Genomic DNA, 14,052 nt, shown 5'->3' with positions numbered 1-14,052 from the left:
TGTCAAGTCTCTTCTACAAAATTGTGACGTATTGAGAGAGTATCTTTCTAGTCTCTGTATTTCTCACATTTAGCAACATAGTATCTGGCACAGAGAAGGTGATAAATAAAACTTGGATGGATGATTGGATCAATGGATGAATGGTTTAATGATGGATGGAATGAGAAGGTGACTATAGTAAGTGATGGATTTGCTAAGACATATTTAACTATATAACAATATAGTCAGCCCCATCAACAAAAGGAATTGATTTAAAATTTACCATGACATTAAAGTCTTCATGACAGACTCAAGTAGAATTAGATTATCCACTGTGATATTCACATTGGTATAATAAATTTGTGAGTGCATGTAGAAGAGATCAATATACAGATATTTTTAAATATTTCAAATGACATCTTAAAAATACATACCTGGCAAAACACAGGTTTATGGATACTGGAAAAAACTTGCAACAGCTCCTCTGAATCCCTGTAGTCACTAGGAAGTTTATCTATACAAAGGCACTTAGAATGAATAAGCTCTGCGGCCAAGAGGTTAACATCCATCCACTGCGCAAAGAGAGCTGACGCTCCCAACTGTTTCCCCAAGAGCTGCAAGCGAGCCTTGGCAGCAAAGTCCTTTTTCATGTATTCCACAAATCCATAGCCTTTGGAATGGCCGGTAACTTCACTGTAGACTAGAAAACATCTCTCGATATTTCCATAAGCACGAACAAGTTCTTCAAACTCCTCTAACGTAAAAGAAGTGGGCAAGTTGGTAATACACAGCAAAGCATCTGTTGGCTGGAGCTGAACTATTAAATCTTTTCCTCGAAAAGAGTATTGATGAAACATCTGGATGGCATTCTGGGCTTGTTCCCCGTTCAATAAGGTAACAAACGCTGGAAAAGAACACAATGAATTAAAGAGTTTTCTGAGCCAGTGTTTTCAAACTTTTTTGACTTTGACTCACAGTAAGAAATACATTTTATGTCTGTGACTCAGTACATCCATAGACATACACAGTTTAGAGACAAAAGTATCAAAAAGTAATACTCCCACCATGTGCAAGGCACTCATATTCTCTATTCCATTTCACTATGTTTTTTAGTGCCGACACCCCACTAAACTAATATCATGACCAGTAATTCAAATAAGTATAAGAGTAATTCATATAAGAAGCCCCGTGTTCATGTGCTCTGCTTCGGTGGCCCGGGGTTTCGCCAGTTCAGATCCTGGGCGTGAACCTAGCACTGCTCATCAGGCCACGCTGAGGCAGCGTCCCACATAGCAGAACTAGAAGGACCTACAACTAGAATATACAACTATGTACTGGGGGGCTTTGGGAAGAAGAAGAAGAAGAAAAACAAAAGATTGGCAACAGATGTTAGCTCGGGCCCATCTTTAAAAAAAGAAAAGTATAGAAATTATATTGGGAGTTCTATTATAAGACACAATATTCCATCTTTTAAAAAAGTTTTTGTAATCTTTTCAAACTTCATACAGATTTGATTTTTCCCCCAAACAATTTGTGATGCAAAATTTATGAAGCCTTAAAATCTTTCTCTCTTCCCAGAGAGTTCTAAAAAACCCTATTTGACAACAAGAACTAAAAAAACAAAGGTATAGCAAAAAAGCCAATTCTTTTTCCAATCATGTATACGTTTCCTTAAAATTGGATTAATTAGATTGAAACAACACACACGATTTGGTATACTTTTTGGATAAACAATATGGTATGAAAAGATCAAGGGTTATGATATTGGACAAGTAGCCGAACTTGGAATCTTTGTAAAACAATAAAGAAAAATCTGTCCTGTCTCCTTAATGAAGTTGTTCCAGCCTTAAGTACAAATACATATGACAATTTGCAAAATCTCAAACATGACACAAATGTAAGCTTCTCAATCACTGAAATATCACACAAATATGTATATGTGATGAAACTAAAATCTAGCCATATCAAATTGTTTATCTATTGTCATAAAAGCAAAGAATACAGAGATTTGGAGCAAGACTGTAAGAAAACTTTAAAGCCTCGATTAAAAGAAACACAAGGCAAACCGCATATTCCAAATAAAACGCTCTCTCAACGTTCCTCCCTCTCCGTCTTCTCTCCCACTCTGTTTGGAACACACGGTGGAGCTGCCTCAATGAGCATTTAACTCACCCAAATTCAGTTATACCAACATGGCAAACACAAATACAGCAAGAGAGAAAGAGGAACTGAAACAGCAGGGGCACAGCTGCTGGTCACTTCACTCAATCTGCTCTTCCCTAGTTGGTCTTAGTGCCCATGTGGCTCTCACACTGGGTGTGATGCTAACTTTTAAAGAAACACATTTTTCATTTAACGTGCTCTCCACATATAAGGAAACTACTGCCAAAGGAATAGCTAATTCTTCCAACACTAGAGGAAAAATAGCTTCGCTGCACTTACTGAGAGAATGAATATCTGTTGGTTTCTAACTTTCCTTTTTTTTTAAAGACTTGAGTTATTCTGATTCTCTGCCTTTCTTTCCTTACGCAGACATAATATCATTTAACTACATTTTCCCCAAACAAGCCAACAAGCCAACGACCACTTGTAAATACTGATTATGGTCATGTATCAGCTCATAAACTCATCAGCTCATATTTGACTTGAATTCTCAGGGCATTTGAACGTGTGAACCACTCCCTTCTTTAACTCCCTTGAGACGCTCCCCCCACCCCCGATTCTCCCCATACCTGCCCGAACACTCCTTCCTCCACGTCCTCTGCCAGCTCCTTCCCCTCCACTCACACCTGTAAGGTGGTATCCTTAGGGGGCCTTCCTGGCAGAGTCCCCCCAGTAACACCTGTGTGGCTGTAGCCAGCAGCCCTGAGCCATGAGTCTCTCCTCTCTCTCCACCCTCTTCCCCTGGGTATTCATGTTCCTTCCCGTTTATTCAGCATCGTGCACCAGGCACCATGTTAGGCACTAGAAATGAGTTGGTGAACAAAACAGGTAAGATCCCTTTCAACTTAGAGCTCACAGCCCAGTAGAGGATGACGGACATTTAGCAAAGAGTTACAAGAGTGGTGTTATCAAAGGAGTACGGGGGGCCATGAAAGCAATTAAAGGGCACAATGACCGGTCTGGGAGCTCAGAGAAGGCCTCCTCCATCCTGTCAACTCTCAGATCTGTGTTTCCAGTCCTCAGTTCCCATACATCCACACACTGCTTCCCACAGGACCAAACACATAGCAGGATCTTCACCCTATCTCTGCTCTCCCATCCCCATTTCGCCCATCTTCCTTTATTCCCTATTCTAGTTGGTGGCACTATACTCACAAATTAAACCTGGGGGTTACTCTAGGATCTACCTCCCTCACCCCCCACGTAAAAAGAATCCTCACATTCTACCCTCCAAACAGGTCATGAATCCAGCCTCTTTTCTCCGTTCTTCTAGCTCTTCCTGTTTTCAATCCTTTTCCCACAATAACAACAAAGTGCTCTCTCAAAAGCAGAAGTTTAGTTGTGTCTGTTTACTGCCTAAAATGCAATGGTTTGGTACTGCCAATGAAGCCAAGTCTCAGCTCAGCGACGACGCCCTGCAAGGCCCGTTCGATCTGACTCCAGCCTCATTAACCGCCATGCTTCCCTCCGCATGACACTTCTCTATTGTCCAACAGTGCATTGCTTGTAGCTCCCTAGACAGTGACTTACTTCAGGCATCTATATAGTACACACTTAACTCCGCTGCCTATAAGATCCCTCCCCACATCTTCGGTCACCCCAAACCCTCCAGGTGGCTTTCAAATCCAGCACAGGTATTACTGCACCATGATCTCCAGGAAGACGTCCCTGACACTCTCTTCTGGTTAGTGTTCCATTCTGTTTTATTATAAACACTTCCTTCTTTTATTATGCTTCTGTACTTTGAACACTGACTGGATTGTTGCACAAATCACACTGTATTATAATCTAGATGTTTAGACACCTGCTGCCCTACTAACCCTACATTACTAATGAATGCATCTCCATCAGTCTCCACAGGGTCAGGTACAGAGTGGAGGCTTGGTAAGTGTTGGCTGAATGGATGAAGGTATACATTCACAGGTTAACAACCAAGAAACTTAAAAACTGGCAACTTCTTATTTTCCTTCGCTCAAGTATCTGCATTTGCTCAACCCAAATAAGGTATTTTATGGTAGAATTTGGTTAACATATGAGGACAATTTAAAAGTTCAGGCAGTAAGGAAAAGAGATCACTGATTCTCTTTGATAGCTTCTTCCATTTCTTTCCAAGGCCACAAATTCTCTAAAAAAAAAAGTCTAAGTTTCTTTTTCACATTGACTCTTGTGAAATGGTAGATGTCACTCTACAGAGAAAAGGCTGGAAGGGGTTTGGAGATTAATTCTATTTCCATTTTCCTACTGAAATTTTAAAATTCCACAGTCGGACTCCATCCTAACACAAGTTGTAACTTTATTCATCCTTTTGCTATTGCTTACTCTACTAATTAATTTACTACTGGGACAAATTTGATGGCAAGCATATGAAAACTTTTTTCCCTAATGTATCCTATTTTAATACAATTATTTCTTCTTATCCACTATAGAAAGCCCTGATTGTAAGGTCATAGTTTATAACTGTAACCATCTTTATCAATCTATTTATTATTATATATTATAGTATAGATTTAGTATATTATATTATTATATAGTATATATATATTATATATCTATATCTGTCTCTTCAAGCACCACTGTAGCTACTGAAATCCTAGGCAACGTCATTTAATACAATTGATGAGTTTCTTTGTTATATTATTTCAGTGGGTGTTTTGGGGTCACACATTTTATTTTTACGTGTGTTATCATCTCTACAACACACTGTTATTATTTTCACTTTAAATAGTCAATTATCTTTTAAAGAGATTTAAACATTAAGAAAACAGTCTTTATTACATAATAACCATATCTGGTATTCTTCATTTTTTTGTGTAGATCCAAATTTCTGTCTAGGATCATTTACCTCCTGCTTAAAGCACTCCCTTAAATATTTCCTATAATACAGTCTGATGGCAATGAATTCTTTTAGCTTTTATATGACAGAAAAACATCTTTCTTTACCCTCATTCTTGAAAGATATTTTTGGTGGGTAAATAATTCCTTTTTTTTTTTTTACATAGGTATAATCGACATACCTATTAGTTTCAGGTGTACAACATAATAATTCCGTATGTGTACATATCACAAAATAATCACAATTAGTTAAACTCTGTCATCATATAGTTATAAATTTTTGTTTCTCGTGATGAGCACTTTTAAGATCTACTCTCTTAGAAACTTTCAAATATGCAAGAGAGTATTATAAACAATAGTCATCATGCTGCACCTTGCATCGCCAGGACTTATTTATGTCATAACTGGGGATTTTTGCCTTTGGACATCCTTCACCCACTGTACCCACCCCTACCCCCTGCCTCTGGCAACCACTAATCTGTTCTCTGTATCTATGAGCTGAGTTTTTTTGGTCTTAGATTCCATGTAGGAGATCATACAGCATTTGTCTTTCTGTCTGACTTATTTAACTTAGCATAATGCCCTCAAAGGCCATCCATGTTGTTGCAAATGGCAAGATTTCAGTCTTTTTTCTGACTGAATAATATTCCATTATATATATATCACACTTTCTTCATGCATTCATTCATCAGTAGACACTTAGGTTGTTTCCATGTCTTGGCTATTGTAAATAACACTGCAATGAGCATGGGGGTGCAGATACCTTTTCAAATTAGCGTTTTCATTTTCTTCAGATAAATGCCCAGAAGTAGAATTGCTGGACCATATGGTAGTTCTGTTTTGAATTTTTTCAGGAATCTACATACTGTTTTCTGTTGTGGTTACACCAATTTATCTTCCCACCAACAGTGCACAAGAGTTCCTTTTTGTCCACAGCCTGGCCAGCATTTGTTATCTCTTGTCTTTTTGATAGCAGCCATTCTAACAGGTGTCAGGTGATATCTCATTGTGGTTTTGATTTGCATTTCCCAGATGATTAGTGATGTTGAGCATCTTTTCATGTACCTGTTGGCCATCTGTATGTCTTCTTTGGAAAGTGTCTATTCAGATCCTCTGCCTAGGTTTTAATCAGATTGTTTTTCTGCTATTGGGTTGTATGAATATTTTTGTATATTTTTGATATAAACCCCTTATCAGATATATGATTTGCAAATATTTTCTCCCATTAGTAGCTTGCCTTTTCATTTTGTTGATGATTTCCTTTGCTGTGCAGAAGCTTTTTAATTTGATGTCTTCCCACTTGTATATTCCTGCTTTGGCTGCCTTTGCTTTTGTGTCAAATACAAAAAATCATCACCAAGATCAAAGCCAAGGAGCTCACAGTTTATGTTTTCTTCCAGGAGTTTTATGGTTTCAGGTCTTACGTTCAATCTTTGAGTTACTTTTTGTCTATAGTGTAAGACAATGGTCCGGTTTTCCCAGCATCATTTATTGAAGAGATTTTCCTTTCCTCATTGTATATTTTTGGCTCCTATGTCATAAATTAATTGACCGTACATGCAGGGGTTTATTTCTGGGCTCCCTCTTCTGTTCCACTGATCTGTGTGTCTGTTTTTAGGCCAATGTCATGCTGTTTTGATTACTATAGCTTTATAATACACTTTGAAATCACGGAGTGTGATGGCTCCAGCTTTGTTCTTCTTTCTCAAGATTCCTTTGACTGTTCAGGATCTTTTGTGGTTCCACACAAATTTTAGGATTGTTTGTCCTATTCTTGTGAAAAATACCACTGGAATTTTGATTGAGATTGCACTGAATCTGTAGATTGCTTTGGCTAGTATGGACATTTTAACAATGTTAATTCTTCCAAGCCATGAGCATGGAATCTCTCCATTTATTTGTGTCTTCTTCAATTTCTTTCATTAATGTCAATTTCTATGCTGATCATTTTTTTCTTGCAGGAAAGAAAAGATCTTGTCTCATGCTCTTCTTATTTGCCTTGTTTCCAAAAGATCTGCGTCATCTTTATCTCTGTCCCTCTAAAAGTAATGAATCCTTTTTTTTTACGGCTGCTTTTAGAATTTTCTCTTTATCATTAACGGTAAGAAATTTGATTAGCATGTGCCTTGTTGCAGTTTTCTTCATGTTTTTGTGCTTGGGGTTGGTTAAGTTTCGTGGATCTCTGCGTTTAGAGTTTTCATCAAATTTGGAAACTCTTCAGCCATTAATTCTTTAAATATTTTTTCTGTGCTAGTCCTTCCCTCTTTCAGAGACTCCAATTACTCCAATATTAGGACTCTTGAAGTTGGCCCACAGTTGGCTGATCCTCTGTTCATGTTTTATAGTCTTTTTTTCTCTCAGTATTTCACTTTGGATTATTTCTATCTCGATGTATTCATGTTCACTAAACTTTTGTCTACTCCGCTGTTAATCCCATCTAGTGTATTTTTCATCTGAGACACTGTAGTTTTCATCTCTAGAAGTTAGACTTGAGTATTTTTTAGTATAGTCCATGCCTTAATTACTTAAAATGATCAATTTTTACTATAACTTCTTATACCTATGGAACACAGTTATAGAAACTATTTTCATGTCCATTTTCATTAATTCATCTGTTTCAATTCCAGGTTTGTTTCAACTTATTGATTTTTCTCCTCATCATGGGTTGTATTTTCCTGCTTCTTCTCCATGTCTGGTAATTTTTTATTGGATGCCAGACATTGTAGATTTTTACTTTGTTGGGTGCTGGATGTTTTTGTATTCATAGACATATTCTTGAGTTTTGTTCTAGGATGTGATTAAGTTACCAGGAAACAGCTTGATCCTTTCTGTCACTTTTTTCAAAAAAAAATTTTTGTTTTAAGATTTTATTTTTCCTTCTTCTCCCCAAAGCCCCCCAGTACATAGCTCTATATTTCAGTTGTGGGGCCTTCTAGTTGTGGCATGTGGGGTGCCACCCCAGCATGGCCTGATGAGCAGTGCCATGTCTGCACCCAGGATCGAAACTGGCGAAACCCTGGGCCACCAAAGAGGAGCGTAAGAACTTAACCACTCGGCCATGGGGCTGGCCCCCTTTCTGTCACTTTTAAATTTTGTTACTCTTCCTGAGGCACCATGAATTACGAGGTTTGTCATCTTAGCTGGTGGGAACAGCACTATCCCTGGTCCTCTGGGAACTGAGAGGACTATTACCTCTAATCCCTTCATCAATATTCAGTAACATAGAAATTGTACATAATGTATGAGCCAGTAATTCAATTGTGGAGAAACAGTTGCAATGTATATTAGAAGACAAGTAAAAGCATATTCATTGCAGCGTTGTTTGAAATACCAGAAAAGTCAAAGCTTCCTAAAGGCCTATCAGTAATGGATAGATTTATTGAGGGTGATACACTCACAGGGCAGAATATGCAGTAGTTTAAATCAATAAACTAGAGCTATACGTACCAATGTGGAAAGATCTGAAAAATAAGGTAGAGTTAAAAAAGCAAGTTGCTAAACAAAATATACAGTAGAATACCATTTATGTAAATTTTTAAAAACACCAAGAACAACACTATTAATTACACATATAGTAAAATTACAAGTATGAGTCAAGATACTTTAACAAACAGCTCCACAATCTCAATGGCTTCACAAAAGAGAAGAGTTTTGTCGTTGTTGTTCACGCTGCATATTCCATGCTGGAAGGAAGGAAGGAAGGGGACTTTGCTCACGTCACAATGGCACCTAAGTTGAAAGAGGTTCTACAACCTTCCTCAGTTACTTTAGTGAGGGGGAGGGGAGCAGTGAATTCCGTGCATGCTCTGAAATCTTCCATCTAGAAGGGACCCATATCATTTCTACTTGCACTCCATTCACCAAAAAGCAAACCACAAGTCCACCCCTAACTTCACAGAGGGACAGGGAAGTACCATCTGACTCATGTCCAGAAGAAAAAGAACAAGAACCTGTCAACAGCTCTAGGGACTAGATATACAACATAATGGCACAGATTGGAAAGATGCACCACATTCACAAGTGCTTGTTCCTAAGGGTAAGGAGGGAGGAAGGGCATGGAATCAGAGAGGGGTAGAAACTGAATTTCATCTTAATCTGTAACGTTCCTTTTCACAATTTTTTTTAAAAGTCAGAGAAAATAAATGCAGAATTCCTGACCATAATACTACCAGAGATTTTTATTCAATAGATCTACCTTAGGGCTCCAGCATCTATATATTTTTAAAGACAAAAAAATACATTAAAAAAATTTTTTTTGATAACACTCTATTAGTTTCAGGTGTACAACATAATGATTCAGTATTTGTATGTATTGTGAAATGATCACCACAATAAGTCCAGTTAACATCCATCACCATACATAGTTACAATTTTTTTTCTGTGATGAGAACTTCTAAGACTGACCCTCTTAGCAATTTTCAAATATGCAATACAGTATTATTAACTACAGTCACCATGTTGTACATTACACCCCCAGGACTTATTTATTTTAAAACTGGAAGTTTGTACCTTTTGACATCCTTCATCCATTTTGTCCATCTCCCCCCAAAAAATTTAAAAACAAAGTATTTTAATAAAATATTTGCTAATTTGGGAGTGGGGGTGTACATATGGTTATATCATCCTCCAGACTTTTCCTTATTTTTTTTACATCTCAAAGAGATGTTTTTAAACATTTACTCATCACATGTACAAAAAGGAAATAATCTAGTTTAGTCTTCTAATTTCATAGATATAAAACTAACACCCAGAAAATGAAGTAGTTTTCCCAATTGCCCCACTAAGAGTCAAATCAATCTATTCACTAAGTCCAGTAATATATTATTAACATTGAAGGATACCAAGCCTATTATGAACACTCATTATGTTATAAAATATCAGAATGTTCATTATAAAAATTCATAAAGCTCCAGTAAAACTATACTAATTTATGTGATTAAAATTTAGAATACTAATATTACAGAAAATAAACTGTGCAACATTTATATGATTTAATGCTTAAGAATTTCAGAGATTAGCTTAAGAATGAAAAAACACTAAGCTTTGTTGTTGTACGAAGACTATATGTAGAATTAAAATGAAATCAGATGCTTAGAACTGAAATCTTACCTGTTCGTTTATTTCTGTCCACATAACAATACTTTAACTCATAGTCTTGTAATAAATCGTGAACTTCCTGAAAGAGACAAAATATGAGTTCAATAAACACACAAATGCAGTTAGTGGATAATCTATCTGTATTAGCCTGTCACTACCACCACAATCACCACCATCGCCACCACCAAGCCCCATGGAAAAGATCTTCCATGGATCTCCATCACTATCTAATTTAAAGGCATTCAAAGCCCATCAGATACGGCACCAACCGACCTCTTCAAACATGCCTCCCAACACACCCGCTGCACGGACCCACGTTCCGGCTGAAATGAATGTCCACTGCCTCATGAGAGTACCACGCACAGCCCTCACTCTGAATTTCTCTTTCCGCCGGGACGTTGACCTCACATGGGGCTAACACACCACAAAAACTTCCAAACTTCACCTGAAATCACGCGCATCCTTTGAAATCTCAGCTCAAATGTTCTTCCATGAGGGTTTTCCAATTCTTTTCCACAGAATGACACCTCCCCACCCCTAATCCTAACAATAGTTAGACTTTATTTATGCCTCTCTTATAGAAAGAATATTAAACATTTCTATTTGTGTACTATGTGCTGAGTTTATAAGAAGTAACACAGCTGTAGATGCTTGTAGGACCAGCCTGTAGGATAAATAAATATAAAGTGTAAACCTAATTAGACATCCCTGGGTATGAAAACAAGGAACCACACCAAGGTACGGTACACGGGTCAGTTTAGTTCCCGGTGGTCCCCCTAGATGTTTAAACTGGCTTTCAGATTTGTGCTGCCTCTATTACTAACCCAGTCTGAACTTTTCTCTTCTAATATCAAACTTCCATCCACCTGTGGGCCTGAAACAGCATATTTCCTCTGTATTTCCCTAATTCTTCCTGTTAAATTGATAATACTTGAGTATAGGAATTGCATTTCATATATTTGTGTGTTATCTGTATTGCTTTACATATGTTAACCACTCAAATATACCTTAAAGTGAATGTAATTTAATTATTTCACCACTGAATTGATATTTGGTCTTGAAAAACTTGCTCATAATATACAACAGATGGAGTTATTATTTAAAGGAATTGGATGATCACATCATTGGAGACTCTGATCCCAGATGGGAGAGGTACAGCCAACCTGCTCAATATTGCAAATGAATAAACTAAAGCTACACAAGTGCTGGTATGTTAAGTTCACAACCTAAACTAATTAATTCAATAATAATAATTATTATTATTACTGCTGTTAGTATAGTTGACGTTATTTTAGCTTTTACTAGGGACCAGAGCACTGAGCACACCCCTTTTATTAAAAATCAGGAAACCAGAGCAAAGCAGTCATATACATAGTAACTGACTGAGGGGAGATTCACCCATTGGTCTGGTTCCCGGGACCACAGCCCTAACCTCTAAGCCGCACTGCCTTATTCCCTCCAGGATTAACTAAAAACAGTACACTGCCACCAACAGTTACAAAAACAATACCACAGCACCTGAGCAAGTGTTCACACGGAAATGGAAAATAAATACGAAGACAGTTACAGACTGAGAAATATTTTCCCTTTCAACCCAGGGCGAGGAGGAAAAGTGAGTGGTCTGATAGGGAAAGTACAAAAACAACGCTGGGTGAAAAAAGACAATCAGCTGTGATAAGAAAGGTCAAGTTGATAACTTAGAATTCCTTATTAGTAAGTCAATATTAGAAATGTCTTCAAATATATATACTTACCAATTTGTAAAATATTGTTTGATGAATTATATAGTAATATGATTAATATACATGTTAGGTTACTTATTACCATGGTCTTTTCTTTCTCTCTCTCTCTTTTTTTTTTCGTGAGGAAGACTGGCACTGAGCTAACATTTGTGCCGGTCTTCCTCTATTTTGTATTTGGGGCCACCACAGCACGGCTTGATGAGTAGTGTGTAGGTCTGTGCCTAGGATCTGAACCTGTGAACCCCAGGCAGCAGAAGCAGAGCATGTGAACTTAACCACTACACCACCAGGCTGGCCCTCCAAGATAATTTTTTACCTTGTAAGCTTCAGTGTTTTCTTGGACTTAGAAAAAACATATGCTATATTCTTCACTAAGAAAACATAACTCTCAATAGCATAACATATGCATCTGCCAATCGGCTAATTTAATACTTTATATAGAAGGTGACATGGTCTTGTTTGAAGGGATCCAGGGTATGCTTTTAGTTGCATTGACTCTAATCTCTCATTTCACTAGTTAACAGCTGTCAAATGCTAGATACAGAAGACATGACACTGCTCTTCACATTATCAAGTGTCCATAAACAAATGACATGTTATGTTACTCATTCAACTGGGAATCAGCTGAGAGAGATCTTAAGTATCCAAAGATACATTCTGCAACTTACAAATTGTATTTTTAAAATAGCCATATTTCTAATCATAGCTTTTCTTTGTATCAGATGTGGGATACAGATTTTGCTAACTGGGAAACCTTATAAAATTTCCTGCAAAAAAAAAAAAGAGAGAGAGAGAGAGAGATTGTTTTTCTCCATGCCCTGGTTGTTTTGACCCAGGCAAAAGTGGGTCACCCCTCAATTTGAGCCTCAGTAAGTTGGCCAAATTAAAAACTTAAAACCTGAAAGAGAGTCCTAACAACCATTTGCCAAAATTCTACTATGCTCCACCACACAGAACCAAAAGGACTAAAATGACCCACCCCTGTACTAATCTAGCTTTAGGACATTTCTATTAACTTACAAGCCAATTTTAAGGAACGAAGTAGCACCTTTGAGGAAAACAGTCCTCTAACTGGCAATGGCAGCTACAAATTTCTTACAATAAGATGAGTTCACCAAAATTGATAATTACTAGATAGCTTTAGTAACATATTTCCAGAGCAAATTCACTGTCACTGCCTGGAATTAAATGAAAAGTTTTGCACATATGAAATGGTTTCTGGGCAGAAGTTCAATAGCTTTCAGCTCAAAGCAGTCAGTCAAGAAAACCCCAAAAGTTAAATAACCATTGTTCCAGCTGCTCTGGACTTCTTCCTGAACGAAACCCAGCCTTAGTTTGAAAGTTGAATTCATTGTCTTCTAAGCCTTTCACAGACTTGCTTTCATTTAAAAAAGAAAACTGTTTGAAGAAAGGTTTTCATAGATTAAAGCACTCTTTTTTTAAAACCCACTGTTTTGGAAGGAAAAAAAGAAATATTTTTTATTTCTTTTTTTTTAGTTTTAAGTGACTTGATAATACACAAAGATCATCTGTAACATTTTAATTATGAGGCATAATAATGAAATGAGTGCCCAGGATCTCACGACCAAACTTAAGGCTTTAAGGACATCAGCAGCACGGTTCCCCAGTCCTCCACGGCCTTCAGTAGCTCCCACCGCCTCCCCGACAGCTGGCGCTCCTCCGGTAGGTATGCGCCCCCAAACCATAGGTTGTTTTGATTTGTTTCTGAGCCTCATAAACACGGTATTATGCTATTTTTAATGTTTTACGCCTTGCTTTTTTTTTTTTTTAAAGATTTCTTATTTTTTTTTTTCCTTTTTCTCCCCAAAGCCCCCCCGGGTACATAGTTGTGTATTCTTCGTTGTGGGTTCTTCTAGTTGTGGCATGTGGGACGCTGCCTCAGCGTGGTCTGATGAGCAGTGCCATGTCCGCGCCCAGGATTCGAACTAACGAAACACTGGACCGCCTGCAGCGGAGCGCGCGAACTTAACCACTCGGCCACGGGGCCAGCCCCTACGCCTTGCTTTTTATACTTAATATTATGTTTCTAAAATTCACTCGTGTTCCACGTGGCTGCTGTTCCTCTGTCCACGACTGTCTGACAGTCTGTTCCGTGATCACAGTATGATCCACGTGTCAATTTTCCTATCAGTGAATATCTTACTTGTTTCCAGGTTGTTGCTGTTTTGCTACTAATATGTTTTTTAAAACTACTGTACATTCTTGTAAATTTTACGTC

At 37.7% G+C, this 14,052-nt stretch overlaps 1 protein-coding gene across 8 annotated transcripts in view; it reads right to left on the bottom strand.

Annotated features, from left to right (window-relative positions):
• The window catches only part of RAVER2 (ribonucleoprotein, PTB binding 2), a 94,736-nt gene that overhangs the window by 64,380 nt on the left and 16,304 nt on the right, over nucleotides 1-14,052 (bottom strand). For all 8 annotated transcript variants that reach the window (XM_070486487.1, XM_070486486.1, XM_070486483.1 and 5 more), the window contains exons 2-3: nucleotides 10,084-10,150; nucleotides 414-883 (exon numbers count right to left, since the gene is read on the bottom strand). In XM_070486487.1, coding sequence (XP_070342588.1) covers nucleotides 414-883; nucleotides 10,084-10,150 — 537 coding nt within the window. The remainder of the gene's footprint in view (nucleotides 1-413; nucleotides 884-10,083; nucleotides 10,151-14,052) is intronic.

Source organism: Equus asinus, chromosome 16 (assembly GCF_041296235.1).
Source record: "Equus asinus isolate D_3611 breed Donkey chromosome 16, EquAss-T2T_v2, whole genome shotgun sequence".
NCBI classification, from domain to species: domain Eukaryota; kingdom Metazoa; phylum Chordata; class Mammalia; order Perissodactyla; family Equidae; genus Equus; species Equus asinus.
The sequence above is the reverse complement of the archived record's forward strand: the minus strand, read 5'-3'. Positions and strand labels throughout refer to the sequence as shown.